The sequence below is a fragment of the Elephantulus edwardii genome, unplaced genomic scaffold, assembly GCF_000299155.1.
Source record: "Elephantulus edwardii isolate Elephantulus edwardi_28Jun2011 unplaced genomic scaffold, EleEdw1.0 scaffold00028, whole genome shotgun sequence".
Classification (NCBI taxonomy): domain Eukaryota; kingdom Metazoa; phylum Chordata; class Mammalia; order Macroscelidea; family Macroscelididae; genus Elephantulus; species Elephantulus edwardii.
In genome coordinates this window covers 1,803,370-1,822,831 of record NW_006399778.1, presented here as the reverse complement: position 1 = coordinate 1,822,831, position 19,462 = coordinate 1,803,370, and the positions used below count along the sequence as shown (strand labels likewise).

The window sequence follows — 19,462 nt, the reverse complement described above, 5'->3', positions numbered from 1 at the left end:
ACTAATTCCAATACACCAACCCCCATGGCCCCAGTCACTGTATCAATCCATCTGCTCTGGAGTTTTCCTCTGCTGCGCTGTTCCTCCACCCTTTCCAGCATTATGTCCTCCTCCAAGGACCAGTCCCTCCTGGTCACGTGTCCGAAATATATGAGAGGGAGCTTCAAAACCCTCACCTTCAAGGAGAAACTTGGTTTCACCCTCTCTTGCAGAACACATCATTCGAAAAGCAGAGTTTTATGAGGAGGAATGTGGCGTCAGGATTGGAGAATTTTAACCATATCTCTGGTCAAATTGAGGCAGGCAGAAAAGATGAACTTGCCTAACATCTTCCCCCATACACACCCTCAAAGTAAATAAGAGGGAAAGGACTAGGTATCTCATCCTAGTTCAGTTCTTTAAAACTCATTGTCTTTAAACTAGTCATGATGCCTCTGAGTTCCTATGTGCCAGGCATGGGGCTGGGCAGACTGAGTTAATGAAAATGGATGCAAAGAGAACAGTCCTGGACCCTCCAGTTATCTGGTAGACAAGCGAGAACAAATATGAGGATGATAAATTTCATTTAAAAGTTCCGGTCATCCATCCCCAGTCCATTCTGCCATCACTCACCTCGTGACTCACTATGTACAGGTTCCATGCTGGCCCTAGAACCCTGTCTAGCAGAAGACACAGGCTAGTGGGAGGTATTAGCGAAGACATAGTAGGTATGAGTGACTCATTCTACATCCTGCATCCAACCCATGCCTTTTTATATACTAGATCCTGGTCCCAGGGAGGCTATAGTTTACACTTACTGTATAGTATGGGAGCTCTGGTGACATGAGTCAATTCCACTTCGAAGGTGCTGAGCTGATGCGGTGATTTACATATACTAAAGCTGGTCAAGAGAGCACTGGGGGATTAGTGTTGGAATTTCCACCTTCTAAAAGGGTCAGTGCTACACTCAAGTCAGTGCACCTGAACCACTGCCACTGGAGGCTTTGGGTTACTGTGATGGTAAGCATTTCTGTGGGACCCTGAAATTAAGACTTGGATGGAAAAGTGCCGATCTACTTGGGGAAAACCCTATGGAACACAATGACTGGTCCTGTCATTCCTGGGGTCTCCATGGCTGTCTCAACAGAGCTAGCAACAAGGTTGACTTCAGCTTCATCACTCTTTAATGACCCTAAATGATCCTCAGCAAAGACAGTTCAAGGTCAAAATTCAAAATTCTGGTATGTAATTAAACACCTATATCCCGAATCCAGTTCTTGATAAGAAAGCTTATATCCCAAGCTTTCTGGGGTGATTCCAAATACCTCAAGCTGCGGCCAGTTTTTTATGTTGTGGCAAGTGTCTCTTGAGTTAAGGAGTCTGTAAGCCCAAATACCAGGTACCAATGTTAGGGAAGTCTTCCTATCTCAAGACAGTTCTGAGGAAAAGTCCTTTCCCTTGAATTTCTGCTCCGTGTTTTACTTCGTGTGGCTTAAGGCCTCTTCTCTTCCATTTACAGCACACTGTAGTCACAAGTTTCCCAAGGGAGGGTGATGTGTCCTTAGATCTGGTTGTTTGTTGTTGTTATGTGCCATCGAGTCGTTTGTGACTCATAGCGACCCTATGTACAACAGCCCTAAACCCTGCTCTATCCTGTGCCAGTCTCATTGCCTCTGACACACCCATCCCGAGTACCCCAGTCACTGAATCAATCCACCTCATAGAGGGTCTTCCCCTCCTGCGCTGTCCCTCTACTGTACTCAGCATGATGTCCCTCTCTAAAGACCTGTCTCTCCTTACAACATGTCCAAAGTATGTCAGACGAAGCCCCAGAATCCTTGCCTCCAAGGAGCAGCCTGGTTTAATCCTCTCTACGATGAATCTGTTTGTTTTCTTGGCAGTCCATGGTACATTCAATACTCTTCTCCAGCACCACAGCTCAAAGGTGTCAATTCTCCTCCTATCCTCCCTAGTCATTGTCCAACTCTCTCATGCATAACAAGTGATTGCAAAAACCATGGCCTGTATCAGGCGGACCTTATATAGTGTTTTCTTGCGACACATGTGGCCCAAAGAATTGCAGGGTCTTTCTGACGCACTTTGGACATGTTGTGAGGAGGGATCAGTCCTTAGAGAGGGACATCATGCTTGGGAGGGTGGAGGGACAGTGCAGTAGAGGAAGGCCTTTGATGAGATGGATTGATTCAGTGACGGGCAGTGGGGCTAGGTGTATTAGAGACAATAAGATTGGCACAGGATAGAGCAGGGTTTAGGGCTGTTGTACACCGGGTCGCTATAAATCGCAGGCAACTTGGTGGCACATAACAACAATTAAACTTCAGGCAAGCCCTGCTGTAAAATGAGTGTCATGATACCTTTTTAAGGTGGAGGAAGTCTTTATTGAAGAGTGGGATCAAGGCAGAAGGGGCGAGTTGTGGTCAAGTAGAGCCCTAGGTGGCAGCCCCCCATCATGGTACCTTCTAAAGAGGCTGCAAATTAGTGAGGTTATGTTCATGAGTGCTTTCTCCGTGATGAAGGATTCAACAATGCTATGAGTGGTTTTAACTGCTTTACTATTACTACTAACTGAATGTTTATTATGACCAGACACTGTTCTAGTCTTTCAAATAAACCTCACAAGAACCCTACAAAATGTGATTTTTCTTTCCAGGTAGTGACAAAGCCAATATTCAAACACTGCACTGGCTGGCTGGCCCCTAGGTTCACATTTTAATCATCATGCTTCACTGTCCTCCCCAGAGTAGGAGAACTGGATGACCTAGGCCTAGCTGTGTGCTTTCCATGACCCTGGGGGAGTCTGTCTCTAAAATGGGATGCAGGAGGAAATACTTTTGTGAATGTTTAAGTCTGTCTAAAAGGGTCAGAGGGTCTGTTGTGGTCCCCTCCCCACTATGAGAGGGCTTTGGGAGCATCCTGAAAGCGTCGACTTAATGAAGAGGGGCTCATTCTGCTGGAGCCTGAGAAGGTAATGAAGGCAGTAATGAGGAGCTGGGCGGCAAGGCTGCCGCAGAGAGGACACTTCCCTCCCACGCGCCGCACACTCCAGCTCGCACTGCATCATGGCCAACCGCAGCTCCACCAACCTGTGCTGCCCTGGCCCGACCCTGCTTCTCTGGATTATTGATTGAGGTGATTCTTCCCTGGCGCCCTTAAGGAGACTATCTATGGTCGACAAATTGCTTCAGCAGTGTTCCCTGAGCACTTCCTATCTGCCAGGTGCTGTGCTGGCTACAGGGACCAATAGATCCAGTCAGTCCCCTTTCTCAAGGAGTTCAGTCTCCTGAGGAAGACAGACATGTAAACAGCTAATGCTAATGCAAGTACACATGAATATTCAATAGGTAGAAACACAGGCTTCGTGCTTAGGGAGCAAAGAGGGAGGAACATTTGTGGAAAACCTTGAAAGGGGGTGTAGGAGGATAGGGGAAGGGCATTCCCACTGAAGGAACAGTGTGAGCAAAGGCTTGGAGGTGTGAGGTGCAGGGCCTTTTTACTGAGGGGTGAACAGCCCAAAGAGATGTCTGCAAGCGAGTCCCCAGGGAGGCAGGGAGTGATGAGGCTGGAAAAGAAAATGAGAACAGAGCATGGAGGTGCCTTGACTACCAGGGCGAAGCATGAGGTAGTGTGAAACAGGAGGTATGTGAGTTCATGGTCTGAAGGAGGCGGTGCCTTGACTCCACCAAGAGAGATGCCCCACAGTCACCCCTCAGACAGGAAGCTTTCTCAGCTTGACAGGTCAGGTCTGCTGTCCCCTTAAGTGTATCCAGATGGCCATTCCTATTTTAGGTTGATGGGAGGGCTCAGGGAAGGGCTGGAACCCTACCAGTCCTGCCCCAAGCACCCCATAAAGGAAGTTTCTTCCGGGACCCTGCTGTGAGCCTCTGAGCCTAGAAGGAAGTGTTGGCTTTCAGAGATTTCCCATCTGTCTGTGGGTGATGAAAGCCCTAGTGGCACTGTGAGCGAAGCATTGGGGTACTAACCAAGCGGTCAGCAGCTTGACCCAACCAGCTGCTCTGTGGGAGAAAGGCGAGTACGCTTCCAGGAGAGACTGACATTCTTGAACCTGAGGGGGATTTTACCCTGTCCAGGGGTGGCCATGAGTCAGAACTGACAAAGGCACAGATCAGAGAAGACATCACGTGGTGTGAAAGAATCACAGTGATGTACGTGTGATAAGTTCTACAGGGGAACTGTTCTGGGGGACAAGCCTGGGATGGAGGCAAGGGAGTCAGTGGGGCTGGCTTGTCCTCCGAGGTACCTGGCCTTCATGATGGCCCCACTTGAGCAGCTGCCCAGGGCAAGGCTGGAATGAAGTAGTCCACAGTGAGAATTGGAGGGAAAGAGGATGTCTCTGGTCAGACCCACCAAACCTCCATGGGCCCTTTTAAGTCATTTACGGCACCTGGAGTTAGCAGGGGAGGGGTTAGTTTGCTGGTCTCATGGATAGCCAGCATGTGAAGCAAAGTCTATAAATATTTCCCATTTATTAAATTGTTTATTGTTGTTGTTGTTTACCATCGAGTCAGAACTAGCCCATAGCTGACCCTCCAGCGGGTGTTCAGAGACAGTAAATTGCACAGGAGACTGTCCATCCTTCTCTGATGAAGCAGTTGGTGGATTCGAACCATGTGCCTTTGGGAATGTAGTGCAGTTTCTTACCACTAGGCCACCAGATATTAAGTAAATAGTATTCTACTTGATATTAGGTCCACAGAGACAAATACTGTCTATGGCCTCAAGGAGTTTACAGTCTAGTGCGGGAGTCAAGCAATAAATAGCTACAAATGGACTATGCAGGAAAAGAACAGGGGGTTCCAGAAAGATGAATGGGGGTTCTCTGATTTACATAGAGGGCAGCAAAAGGCAGAGAAAGAGGCATTTAGAGATTGGAAGACTGAGTTCACCAGTTCAAGGGAGTATAGAGAGGCATTTAAGGCAGAAGGAACAATGTGTGCCAAGTCCCTAGGCTATAAGAAAAAGCACAGCACATGGTGGGAACTTGATAAAGGCCAAGTTGGCAGTAATATAGCTAACTCGTTAGAATTGATGTTGCCTATTGGTCCAGTGGTGAGAATTTTTGATGTTGAGATGAAATCCATATTGAAGGTTGTAGTCTTTGATCTTCTGCACCAAGTGCTTCAAGTTCTCCTCACTTGCATCTGTCATCTGCAAAACACAAGTTGTTGATGATTGTTCCTCTGATTCTGATAACACGTTTCTTTCTAGAGTCCAGCTTCTCAAATGATTTACTCATTTTTGGAGCCTATTTGCCTGTTGTTGTTATGTGTCGTTGAGTCACCTGCAACCCACAGCAACCCTATGTACAGCAGCTCTGAAGCTTGCCCTGTCCTGAGCCAGTGCCACCAATTCTGACACACTTTGCCATTGCCCGTTACTGTATCTGGCCCTATCATCCATGGTCTTCCTCTCCTGCACTGCTCCTCCACCCTTCCAAGCATGATGTCGTTCTCCAAGGACCAGTCTCTCCTGGCCACGTGCCCAAAGTATGTGAGACAGAGCTTCAAAATCCTAGCCTCCAAGGAGGCTTTTACCCTCTCCAAGACAGACCTATTTGTTTTCTTGGCAGTCCATTGGATGTTCAAGACTCTTCTCCAGCACCACAATTTGAAGGCTTCTATTCTTCTGTCATCCTTATTAATCATTGTCCAGCTCTCTGATGCATAGCAAGTAATTGCGAAGACCATGGCCGGGATTAGGTGCACCTTATTCTCTAGACTGATTATCACTGGCCTAGGCTCCACATAATTCAGAATCTTGTAAACCACAGAAAGATATCTCTTTTACCCTAAATGCAATGGGAAGTCAGTGAAAGTGGTCAGATTGAACGAAGTATTCATGTTAGTCCCACTGAATTTGTGGCAGACCCTGGGAAAGAAACTCAATTATCCATGTTGTTGTTGTTGTGTGCCATCATGTTGGAACCAACCCATAGCTGCCCCTCCAGCTGGTTTTCAGAGGCAGTAAATCAAACAGGAGGAGATTACCCGTCATTCTTCCACAGAGCAGTGAGAGGATTTGAACTGCATGCCTTTGCGACTACAGCACAGCTTTCTAACCAGTAGGCCACCAGAGCGCCTTTATTTATCCATACTGAGTTTAAAGAACACACAAAGCCCTGTGCTACAAATGGGAACTGAAGATGGTAAAGAGGAATGTCTAAGGACACACTTCCTTAGGAGCCTGTGGTCTAAAAGAGATTACTTAACTACAGTAATTGAATCAAGCAGTAATAAAATATATTCATCCAATATACACCATACACCAAATCTAGCCAAGCCCTGTGCCAGCTGCTGTCCTTCAAGAATCATACATGCCACACGCTGTGTCACAGAAGTACAAGTACGAAAGTGCTCACAGAATTTTGAGTGGGTTAGAATCACTTTCGGCTGTGCTATTTAAAAATAAATAAATAAATAAATGAGCAAATCATTTGAGAAGCTGGTATCAGGGTCCGAGGAAGATTCACCAACAACTTACCGATGACACAACCTTACTTGCTGAAAGTGAGGAAGACTTTAAATACTTGATGCAGAAGATGAAAAATTGCAACCTTGAATATGAACTACACCTCAACATCAAAAGTTATCACCTCTGGACCAATAGGCAACATCATGCTAGTTGGAGAAAATACTGAAATTGTCAATGATTTCATCTTACTTGGATCCACAATCAATACAAGCATTATCAACAGTCAGATTAGATGTATTGCACTGGGACATTCTGAAGTCAGAGACCTCTACAAATTATTGAGAAGCAATGATGGCAGTCTGAAGACTAAAGGGCACCAGATTCAGGTATTTTCAGTCACTTGCTGTGCATCTGAGAGCTGGACAGTGAACAAGGATGACAGGAAAACTGATGCCTTTGAGTTATGGTGTTAGAGATTATTGAATATCCCATGGACTGTCAAGAGAGCAAACAAGTCTGTCTTAGAGAAAAAATGCAATCAGAGTGCTCTTTAGAGGAAACAATGTTGAAGCTTCCTCTCACATACTTTGGGACATGTTGGTAGGATAGGCTAATTTCTTAGAAAGGGACATTATGCTTGGAAAGGTGGAGAATCAGCAGAATACAAGACTCTCAACAAGATAGACTGATATGGTGACTGAGGCAATGGACTCAAGTGTGTCAAAGAGGATAAGGATGGTAGAGGGTAGGACAGGTTCAGATCTGCTGTGAGTCATACTAGACTTCATGGCACCTAACAACAATGACAATCTGGAAAAGATTTTTCTAAAACTCCATTAATTTGATCTTTAAAAAAACCAGTATGGGGGAGCACAGGTGGCCTAGTGGCAAGTAGCTGCGCTGCAATCCCAAAGGTGCTTGGTTCTGATCCACCAGATCCTCTGCTGAAGAAGGAGAAACAATCTCCTCTTGTATCAGTTGGATCTGATTCAACGATAAACACACACACAAATAATAATAAAATTTAAAAAAAAAACAGTATGTAGTTGTATCTTCTAACCAGGAACAATGCTCGCTACGGAGGTCAAGAACCTTAGAGTTTCATAGCTGAGACACATACAGGAACAGACAGGGACATTTAAATATCTGGTAATAAAACAGTGAACAGCAAGTTTTCTTCAAAGCAGTATTGAAGAAAGATAATTGAGTGGAAGGCAGACTCTCCCACAAAGGGGCTCCCACCTTCTTGAATGGATTTGACTGTACCTTCCTTTGCTGGATTCTCACCTGCTGTCTTTCTTCTTAGGGAACTCTGCTGGTGTAGTCCATAGGGAGCCGCACTGCTAACCTGTTAAGTCAGACCTCTCAAATTCACCAGCACCTCTGAGGGAGTAAAACGGGCTGTCTCCTGTGCCATTTACAGCCCCAGAATCCCAGTGGCAGGTCAGCTATGAGTCAATTTGGCCTGACAGCAATGGGGTTTTACTCTCTTGTGTTGGTCACATTGGTCTTTCTTCCCCCAACCCCAATCTGACTAGCTTCTTCCATTTATCTTCCATGTGTCAATCAACATTGCTTTTCCCTGGGGTACATACTTAAAGTGTCTCTTTCATCTAGAAATACCTCAGAATAATGATGGATACAAAAGGAAGATGGGATTGAGGATGGAGAGAGAATAAACATTAAGCATTGATTTTAGATGAGTTAGAGAGTGTGGTTTACATTCCATGAGAAACAATTTGGATGATATTTATCAAAATCACAGATGTATATATTTTCTGATCTAATTCCATTCCCAGGTATTTATTCTATAGTTCTATACTCTCATGTGCCATATGATACCACTTTTCTTAAGTTTTAGGAGTGTTTCTTTTGAGTCTTCCTCTTTATTACCTATACCACTGTCGATCCTCATTCCAACAGATCTTTATTTTGTCTATCTTGGCATCTGCCTAAAAGTCAAAAGATTCCAGGCTGACTTCTCCTTAATCCTACTGTGTGTGACCTCAAAAAAATTACTTTCCTGAGCCTCCGTTTTCCCATTTGTACAATGAAGGGCTCTGATCACATGTCAAGGCTTAAATCAGGCAGGATGGTATTCACACTCCCCTGCACACTGTGCTCTGCCTGGCCGATCTTCCTGCTTTTGCATGGCTGCACTCAGCCTCTCACCTCCCATCCCCCCAACACCACCAGATGGCAAACATCAAGACTCAGCTCAAATATCTCGATTTTAGCCTGTCCTTTCTTTTTACTACCACTACCGAGTGAGAAATTACAGAATGAAAAAGGCAAGGGAGCTAGAAAAATTTAAGTTTTAACTGTCCCCATTCACCTACTGTGGCTCAGTTTCTCACTTGTTAACATCGGGAAAACACGAGTTCGCATGTCTAACCAGTTTATGGGGATTAAAAACAAAGCATGTCAAGTGTCTGACGGGCAAGAAACACATCATAACGTTCAAGACACGTACACCACCTTTTAAGAGCCCGCATCATACAACATTAGAGAGTTCTTTGTCCATTGGTAGACTTCGAGCTACCTCATGGAGTCTTTCCCGCTGCCACGCAATGCGGGCAGCACTAAACCCACGCCGGGTACCGAGGAAGCTGGAGAAGCTGGGCGGGCCCAAGACACGCGGCTCCAATTCCCGGGGGAAGGCCTAGCGGAGCGGACCCGGCCTCCGGGAAGTGACGCCACCAGCCGAGCAGCGCCGAGCGAGCCGGCCCGAGCGGGGCGCGCGCAGCCATGGCGGAAGCGGAAGGGAGTTCTCCGCTCCTGTTACCGCTGCCGGCACTCCCGCCCGGGATGGCGGAAGTGGAGGCGCCGACGACGGCGGCCGAGACGGACATGAAGCAATTTCGCGCTTCTGGTGGTGGTGCCATGGATGTGGAGCGGAGCCGTTTCCCCTACTGTGTGGTGTGGACGCCGATCCCGGTGCTTACGTGAGTTTACCTCCGACGTCAGGCTGGGGGCGAAGAGGGCCTTGGGAAAATCCTGGACTCGCACAACGTCTTTGGGCGGCCAGGGGCAAGGCTTCTGCCCTGGTCCTCACTGGACCTTATCTCGGGCCCAGTCCGTACTCCCAAGAGTTACTAGAACCCCTGCCACCCTGATGAATGGGACACGTTCCCCGCCCACTACGCCTGATCTCACTCTTATCAGACCCATAACCTTTTATTGGCTTTCTGTGGCTGTAAATTGCATCGGAGGAGATTGCTCATCTTTTCCTACCGATCTGCCAGTGGATTCGAACCGCATGACAGATGCGATCTTTAGTAGCAGCGCAACAGTCGACGGGCTACGCTCCCAGAGCCTTCCTACGCTTGGTCTGTTTGGAGAGAAAGGCAGTTGTAGTTCGCTGGGAAACGGGAGCTGTGGGTGCTCATTCTCCATCCGAGGAGGCAGCTTCATTTCATTCATTGGTTTGTCCATTCCTAGAACAAGTGTTTACTGATTATTTATACACAGCACATCTGCTGGGTCTAGAAATGAGACTGAGACCTCACAGACTCCTGGAACGTCAATATTAGAAGAGTCCATAAAGATCTAGGAATTCAGCCCATTGCTTCACAGATGCGGCTGAAGATCACATACCAGCTCAGTTGCAAAGCGGGTTTAGGGTTTAGGGCTCAAGGTGTTTGCTTCTTATGTTGCCACCTGTTCTCCATGTGTCAGCTTCCGAGGCAAAGGTTCTTTCTGTGCCACTAGCCCATGTGTCAGAAGAGAAGACAGATGCCACCTTTTAGCCAGGAGCTCCCAGGTTGATTAATCAGGTTTGCTTTACTGCTTCATCCTTGTCACTTGACAGCAATAGTCTGGACAATTTGCCTTTGCCCTTAATACCTGTTCATTTCAGTCAATTTCTGTTAATTTCTTAGGAGCTCAGATAAAGAAGCTGAGCAATTGGTACCATTAAGTAGTTTAACCAAATAAATACAAGGCTAATGAGCAAAAGCAAAAATTAAAAGTCTCCATAATTAGCGGTCTTTTGACTAAATCTCATCTGCTTTCACGTGAAAAGATAGATTTGTTCCCTCTATCAGAAACCAGGAGTTCTGGTGGCTTCTTGTTGTTGAGAACTGTAGAGTCAGTACCGACCTATAGCTGACCCTCCACCATCCTGTTTTCAGAGGCAGTTAATCACGCTGGAGGAGATTGCCCATCCTTCTCCCACAGAGCAGCTGGTGGCCTCGAACTGTGTGCCTTCAGGATTGCAGTGCAGCTTCTTGCCACTAGGCCACCATGGTAAGGAATTTTGGTGCCAACACAAAAGTATACTATCCACAGGAGAAAGATGGCCAATCTCCTCTCTGAAAACCTGCTGGAGGGTCAGCCATGGGTCATTTCCGACCCCATGGTCCACAAAAACAACATCAGAAACAGGCAGTAGGTGCTATGGAGAAGGGGTTCTTTTTGCCTTTGTATGTTTACAGATCATAAAACCATGATTTTTTTTTATTAAGTTGAAATACTTCTAATTTAAGAGTATCCAACTCTGACCTTTAAAAATAAAAATTTTACAAAAATATGTTTATTTAATTCAGTCATTGCTCTTTTAAAACATTTGCTAAGTGATTCTGATGTGCACAGAATAGTTGTAGGTGATGAGAATTGGTGAATAAAACAAATAAGATATTTAGACTAGAATGTTTCCGTTTCCTTTTCTCTCTTGCTACCGCTACCTCTTGAAAACCTACAGAATGAAAAGAGCAAGGGAGATAGGAAATTTGGGGTTTGGCCATGTCCTCTCACCTTATCTACTGAGCCTCAGTTTCTCACTCATAACATGGGGAAAATACCTATTCACTGGCCTAACCAGTAATTAAAGCACAGGACTACTAACCAAAAGGTAGATTATTCAAACCTACTAGCTGTTCTTCAAGGGGAATGATGTGGCAATCTGCTTCCATAAAGATTTACAGTGTCAGAAATCTTACGGGGCTATTCTGTTCTGTACGATACAGTTGTTAGGATTCGATGACGACTGGTGTGATTAGTTAAGTTTGGTCCTGCTGTTGTATTGTTTGAGCTCTGGTGGTTTAGTCTGTAAAGAGGTGTGAGTGTAGTTTACAGCCTCAGAAATCCAGTGGAAGAGTCAGCTCTGAGTTGGTTCTGACTCAGCAGCAGTGAATTCAAGTTTTTTTTCATCAGTTTCAAGGTGCCCTGGTGTCATAGTTGCTTACATGGTACCCTGCTAAACAAAAGGTCAATAATTTATATCTACCAGCTGGTCCATTTCCTGTCAAGATTTACAGGCTGGGAAACCAGGTAGAAGGTTGTTTTTGAGGGTTGGAATGAGTTGATTTGGGTTTTTGGCCTCATAAAATTTATATCATGGAAGAGAGTAGGCAGTAAACAAGTTAACAAGAGAACTTCAGATAGTGCTTTGTGTAATAAATATTATTAAATGTTAATGAGTAGAAACGGGAAGGATAATCAGGAATTTCAGTTTTGCTAAAAATGACCTGTTGGCTTTAGCTCTTGTTGGTTTTTCACCATTCTCAAAAACCCCATCTGTGGAGTAGCACCTTGCTCTCAGGACTGGCGTAACAGGAGGTGGAATCACAGAGTGCCCCACCAGCTAGGCCAGGAGACACTTGCACCCCATTTCTGTTCATACCCCATGTCTATTCGAGACACTTCTCTTTTTTTCCCTGACACATTCCACTCTTTGCTCCTTGATAGTTTCACTTCCCACCTGTTGATATCAGTCCTACACTGAGACGACGGTAAAACCTACCTGCTCTGTGGAGCCCTTTGCTGTCCACGCCTCGGCCCCTCAGATTGGCTCGTGAGCAGCACCTCTCTCGACTTCCCCTTTACCTCTCATGGGGTGTTTTGTGCTCACACTGACGTGGCCCAAAGATAGACCTACATCTGCCAAATCTCCAGCCCCCATTCCTTGCTGACACATTTGAGGTTCCTGTATATTTTTGGTTTTTAGGGTTAGCAACACAACTTACTACAGTCTGTGCCGCCAGAACCCCCTGAGATTTTACTTTAAAAAATACGAATGACTTTAAAAAAAAAATGATGTTAGGGCTTGGCATAGATCATGGAGTTTTTAACCCTAGTCTCTTCCCTTGTAAATACTGTTTCCTGTTATTTCCTCAGACACCCCTTGCCCTAACTCCCCTATCACCGCCACTGCAAATTACTTTACAAAGTGAACAAGTTTTATGTATACAGGCAGTGGATTTTTGCACATGTTCACTCATGTAGCCACCCGCCAAAGGACAATTTGTGCCCCTACCAGGCAAGTTCACCACAAGGATAGTTGTACCTTTCCCCCCTTCTTTTATTTTTTGTTATTTGCACTTCTTACCTCTTGCAGCAATGATTGGTTTTGCCTTTTCTTGACCTTCAGGTAAACAGAATTATTCTCATGTACTCTATGTAAAGGGAGCTCTGATGGCCTAGCAGTCGGAAGCTATGCTGCAATCCCAAAGACATGCAGTTCAAATCCACCAGCTGCTCTGAGGAAGAAAGATGAGCAGTCTCTTCCTGTGTAGTTTACTGCCTCTGAGAACCCACTGGAGGTTCAGCTATGAGTTGAGTTAGTTCAACAGCAACAATGACAACCCTGTGTGAGGTTTCTTTTGTTCAACCCTATGTCTAGGACGGAGCTCTGGTGGTGAGATGGGCTGCCAAACAGAAGGCTATGTACCTCCAGTGGCTTTGAGGGGATAAGATGGGCAGTCTCCTCCCATTAAGATTAGAAGCCCGCTAGAGGGTCGCCATGAGTTGAAATGGACTCGATGGCAGTAAGTTTGTGTTCTGAGCTTTTTTTTGTTTTATTCTTTTTTTCTCTTTTCTTTGTTATTTTGTGTTTTGACTTTTCTGTCAGAGGCCTTGCTAAGTGCAGCAAAAGTGTGTTCTGCTTCTTTATTGTACAGTGCTTCACTGACTGCCACCATTTATCTACCCATTTTACTGTTGTTGGGCATTTGGATTCTTTCTACTTTTGTTTTTTAGTCAGCTTTATGAAACAGATTTACATACACAATTTTAAGTTGAGTTTTAGCAAATGCATTTTTTCTGCATTTTCAGGAAATTGTGATCTGAGGGACATTTACAGAGCAGAGCAATATTCCATTCATATTTTGTTTTCATTTCCTCCTAGCTTGTATAAAGGTGCTTTGAGTATTCTTATATTGGTTGTTGTAGACCTTGTACTTATTTCTGTTGGTTGTATTCTCAGAAGTGGAGTCACTGAGACATAGAGTATATTGCCAAAGTGGTAGAGACTGTTTAATTTCTGTTTCCACCAGCAGTGAATGAATGAGGGCTTTGGTTGCTCTTTATCCTAAAATCCATTTGGTGTCATCAGTCCTGTTAGTCATAGCCATTCTTATGAGGTGCAGTGTAATCTCATCATGCAGTTCATTTGCAGTTGCCCCCTTCTGCATTTCCCCAGCGCCATTGGACCACCAATTATACCACAGATTATATTCCTATAGAGAGTACCTGATACCTGCTTAGCCAACAGACAGTCCCCCCTAAGCACTTCCCCTTCCCTGTCCTTTTCTCTTACAGGTGGTTTTTCCCCATCATTGGCCACATGGGCATCTGCACATCCACAGGAGTTATCCGGGACTTTGCTGGCCCCTACTTTGTCTCGGTAAGTCCACACTCTTCCCCCTCTGAAGGATCATAAGGCTGAAATGGAAGGCTGACCTGTCTTGCCTACAGGCAGGCTTTCTGTCCTGAGATCCAGGAGAATGCAGATAACAAGCAGTCCCTCTGCCCTCATCAGTGTTTGACCCCTTTCCCCTTCTCTTGCCTCCAGGACAGGCCGGGAGGGCAGTGTGTCCAGAAGGATTCTTAAGTAACTGACCCAGCCTTTTGTCCCCACCCTTGGGGTACTGAGACATGGGTAGGGGTTAGAGGCAAGAGTGGAGAGTCAGATCATCCAGGAACTACATCTCGGGATCTTCAGAAGGTGGGAGTCACAAGGTGGGGGGAAACTGGTTCGCCGGGTTTGGCCATGGAGAAAATTGGGTGGGGTTTCTAGAAAGAACCACCTTGTGTTCCCAGGGATGTGGCCACGATGGGGGTCAGTGGGCTTGCTCTAGATGAGCATGCATCGTCTTCCTTGTTTCCAGGTTGCTGCTTGATCTCCATCAGAGTCTGGAGCAATAGGCTGTGATGGTTCCAATCTGTGGGTTAATAGTCCCCATAATCCTACTTAGGCAGGATAGTGGCTGTGACTTTGCCACTTCAAAATACTTTCACTCCTGTTGCTTTCCTTGTTTTATATGTTTGTGATAACTAGCATTGCACTGCATGCAGGACACTGCTTTTCTAGGCAGTTTGTTCATCTTGACCAGCTAGCTCTTCCCTAATTCTACACCCAGAATCTTTCTCTGCGTAGCTCCCACTGCCTAGATCTTATTGTAATAAGTTTAGGATTTGGCTGAAATGCCTTTCTTTTTTTTTATTATTAAATTTTATTAATTTTAATGAACATTTACAGAGATTTTGGGTTTTCATTCATTCATTGTTGGACTATTTTCTCTACCCTCCTCCCCAGTTCGTTCTTTTTTTCCCCCCCTTGAAAGTCTGTTTTAATTGTCCAGTTGCCACAGTGCTTGTCAAAGCCACTTCTAATTAATCTCCTTTGTCAGTGTGTCCTTTGCCATTCCCTATCACTCCTCCCTGAGAGAGACTTCACCCTGATTCATAAGGAAAAGGGGATGGCGTATTCTCTTAGCTACTTCCTGCTGAAAAGGGACGCTGTAGGTTTCAGGGTGAAGATCTCTCACTACTCTAAAGGGCCCCTTTGGCAATAGGAAACACATAGACTATTATGGAGATTGATTTTGGAATTTAGATGCACTATTATCAGTTGTGCTTAGCCGTACATGTTCATATCCTTGATGAAATTCCTTTCTTGTTGGAAGCTCTCTACCCCCAGTTCTACGCTAAAGATAGTCACATCGTCCCTGCTTTGCCCCACATACAGAGATAAGAGCTACTTGACCACCATTATTGGGCCAGAAGTCAGAGGGTTGCCACCATTTTCACCACAAAGAAAGGTGCCTCGCTTTGATCAAAGCTCAGAAAAGCTTGACCACAGAACTTGGAAACTATCAGGCCCAAAGAATTACTTGGGTGCCACACGGCCAAACCCAGAGCCCAGGTCTTGATCTCCCCAGGTGGTGCCCTGTATATTCTGCATGACTGTATTCCCACAGAAAAGCTGCTGCTGGCACCTCAAATACTGTACTTTTTGCAGCACAGAGCCCATGCCCCTGACATACTTCTCAGTCACTGCTTTAACTACTGACCCAGGACTGTCCGCTGGGCTGGATACAAGTTCTCCACTGATTCAGATTCTTGTCCCTTACAGGAAGACAACATGGCATTTGGGAAGCCTGCAAAGTAAGTAATGAACACCTGTGACCAGCCCTTGGGCCAGGTTTTTCCTGCCTGAAGCAACAAGCTGGACTTGAGTCCTAGCAAGAGTCAATACCCTGAGGACAGGCGGAGAGGGGAGGGACAGCCAGGATCCAGCAGGGTATAGCAACCCTGTGCCAAGCGCCCACTATCTGCCAGGTCCAGGACTAGCACTTTTGCCTACAGATCATCTAGGCCCAACTTTACAAGGTCGGGTTTTAACTCCATTGGAAGGACAAGAGGTCAAGACAGAAGGTAGGAGCTGGTCAGGCTGGGACCCACCTCTGTTTCATTCCAAAACCTAGACTATCTTTTGCTTCTCAGAAAGGGCACACAAACCAGACTGCTGGCAAGTCGTGTTTGGTGAGGATTAAAGAACTTGAATTTTTACTGCTTTGGTTTGCAACTCTTCGTCTTCACTTTTTCTGTCTGAAGACCCACCCCAGCTGTGTGCTTCATACTCAGAACAGTATCTGGTGCTCCACCTGTGGCAGCCCTTGGACGGTACAGACAAACCCAGGACTCAGGAAGGAGTTTATATGCCCAGATAGTAGGACCGTATGGAGTGTGCTCCCCTATTCCTACTCTCACTTCCTCAGCCAGCTGGAGGTCACATCCAAGGACTTCTTGGACAGGTGTTTGCTGCCAGGCTGTTTTATCCCAATACGGTCGCTCATGTCCACACTAAGGCTCTTCAGCTACTCCAGTCGAGGGTGCTGTCCTGTCTCACTGATAGCTCCTTGACCCTGGGCTCCTATGCCAAGCCATGCCCCACACAGCAGCCAGAGGGCGCTCTGGTCCCGATACTCCTTGTCTGAATCCCTGTGGGGCACTTCTGTTGAGAGCAGTAGTTCTCATCCAGCTTGGGGTTTATGACACTTTAGCTCTGTGATCTTCTCTCCTCCTTATTCCCACCAAACCATTAGAGAGACCTTGGGCTGAATGCCTGCTGACAGTCAGATGCCTTTCTGTGACATTTTAGTACATGTGGCTTTTGCCTACACCTCTAGACTAACCTCTAATATTCTGTCGCCTTGTTCCTTCCTGTGAATCCCTAGTAATACAAAATCACTGCTTTCAGGTATATACTGCACAGCTTTATGCCTCTCACTGCCCAAGCTGTTCCCTCTGCCTGGTATGCCCCTCGCCTCATTATCTTGTTAATGTTCTATGAAGTCAGAACCAAGTCATAGTTGTCCTACCAGCAGGTTCAGAGGCTGTAAATTAAATGAGAGGAGATTGTCCATCTTCTTCCCGCAGAATAGCCGGTGGGTTCGAACTGCTTGACTTTGGGTTGGCAGCACAATTCCTTACCAACCAGGCCACCAGCCCTCCTGTTCTAGGCCCCACTAAATTCTCTTTCTTCAGACTAGACTGAGGTGTTACTTCGAGGAAAACTCACAAAACACCGGCTGAGTGACTTGGTCTTCAAGGTTGGCTACGCAACTCCCTGGATCTTCAGCCTCAGCCTTGCGCATGGGGCCTGGCATAGAGCAGTCATCAGGGAACGTTTGTGAAGCTGGGTGTCCACAAAGGAGCAGAACTAGTGCCCAGAACCCCTCTGTCCCTCAGGTACTGGAAGCTGGACCCTGCTCAGATGTATGCTAACGGGCCCAATGCGTGGGACACAGCTGTGCATGACGCCTCTGAGGAGTACAAGCACCGCATGGTACGTGGGCTGGGACAGGCAGGCATTCCTCGGGGTGGCTCCAGGACAGGAGATGTCCCCGAAGCCCCGCCTGACCCAGCCCTTCCTGTGCCTCTAGCACAATCTCTGCTGCGACAACTGCCACTCACATGTGGCGCTGGCTCTGAACCTGATGCGCTATAACAACAGCACCAACTGGAACATGGTGACACTCTGCTTCTTCTGCCTGCTGTATGGGAAGTACGTCAGGTGAGTGTGTCAGTATGCCACCCACCCACTGCTGCCCTCCACTGGAGCTCTTTCCAATGGGCCCAACAAGATCATCCTTCTCTGGGGTCCTTCAGCCAGCAAAGAGGAAAAGCAGATGCCAGCTGGAACTTTGATGGTTCTAAGATTATAAGCTGAGTTCCTGGAAAATTGAGCACTGAGGCAAGGAGCACTGGACTCAGAGTCCAGCTTTACTTGGATCCCAAGCTTGGCTCTATTACATGTTCACTGTGAGCTCTTGGGTAACTGGCACAGCCACTCCAAGCTGTAACTCTTCTATAACATAAGGGAATAAATGCAGCCCCTCAAGGAGGTTCCCAGAGCTCTAGGCCTTCCCAGCAAGTAGAGTGAACAGCTGAGGATGGTGAGGGAATGGGTCTAACCGCTGAAGTGACACTCCCACAGGGCCTCTTTCTAATTCTCTCATTAGTCTGATCTGGGTAAGAGGACCCCAGTGGTGGACCAGGAGGACCTTTGTAAGGTCTTCTGACCCTTCAAGGCAAAAGCGTTAATCCTGATTTACAGATAAAGAGCTCAGAGAGGTTGAGTGACTAGCCTTGGTCCCACAGAATCACCATCACAGAACCCAGACCTGGGCTGGTCCAGCTATCTCTCTCTACATTTTTATTAGCTGCTCTCATCCATAAGACTTTCTGGAAAGGAGACTCTTGGGAATCTTTCAGTCCTGGAAGCTTTCATAGGCCCCTGGCCTGTGTCCTCACTTCAAAGAGGGAGGAGAATGTGTAATCATGATCACACAGAGACCAATGCAGAGTCTCTGACTCCCAGCCACCAGTGGGCAGAACCACCTCCTGCTTTCCATGCTCATGCTTAGGTTCCTGGTCCTCCCATTGGAGACATCTCCTTAGAGGCAAGAATGACTGTAGGGGAAGCCACAGAAGTCCAGAGAGGTGACCGCATCTCCTGGACTACCCAACAAGGTGTCGGTAGATGATCACTGGGAGCCGGGATGGCCCCTGCCCAGGACTGTGGTTGGTTGTTGTCCATGGTGGGCACCAGACCCAGCCCTTTCTAGGGGTCAAGGGGGGTTCCAAGGCTGCCTTGAGGGGCTTTGGGCTGCACATGTGTTTGCCTGGCCTGTCCCACCTATGCTCTCCTCCCTCCTGTCAGTGTCGGGGCCTTCGTGAAGACCTGGCTGCCCTTTATCCTTCTCCTGGGCATCATCCTAACCGTCAGCCTGGCCTTTAACCTGCGGTGATGGCTGCCCAGTGCTCTCAGACCCACCAGCTCCTGAGGAGGCAGCTATTATCATCCCTTTTAGTTCAAGAATCTTTCTCCTCGACCCCAAAAGCAGAGATGAGCCTTCTGGTTTTGACTGGGATTCTGGGCTGGGTGGGGTGGGAGGGGGGCTTGTGACCTCTGCCTTTGGGATACCTTCTTTGTTCCTCTGTTGGGAAGGCCTTAGCTTCCTGTTTGTAGAACCCCTCCTGCTCCAGCTGAGCCACTGCCTGTTGGGCTCCTCCTGCCTCAGTTCCTCTGGCATATCAGGTGTCATTCTTGGTCTCAGTGCCCAGTGAGCAGAGGGAAGGGCCTCTGGGCCTACCACACCAGGCAGTGTGGGACCAGAGCTGCTCTGGAGTCTGCCCTTCTGCCATTAGCTCCAACCGAGGGGTCAGGGGTACACTGAGCCGTCTCCAGACATTAGTTGACCCTGCTGAGGCTTTCACCATTGGCCTCTGGCATGATCTAGAGGGG

The 19,462-nt window shown here is 46.8% G+C and overlaps 1 protein-coding gene across 1 annotated transcript; it reads left to right on the top strand.

The window, feature by feature from the left end:
* Positions 1-9,139: 9,139 nt before the first annotated feature.
* On the top strand, positions 9,140-19,112 carry TMEM222 (transmembrane protein 222). The gene is made up of 6 exons (XM_006883467.1): positions 9,140-9,374; positions 13,969-14,053; positions 15,785-15,816; positions 17,404-17,500; positions 17,598-17,728; positions 18,878-19,112. Exons 1-6 carry the CDS (start codon positions 9,178-9,180, stop codon positions 18,963-18,965), a joined length of 630 nt encoding a protein of 209 aa, XP_006883529.1. The 5' UTR covers positions 9,140-9,177; the 3' UTR covers positions 18,966-19,112.
* The last annotated feature ends 350 nt before the right edge of the window (positions 19,113-19,462 follow it).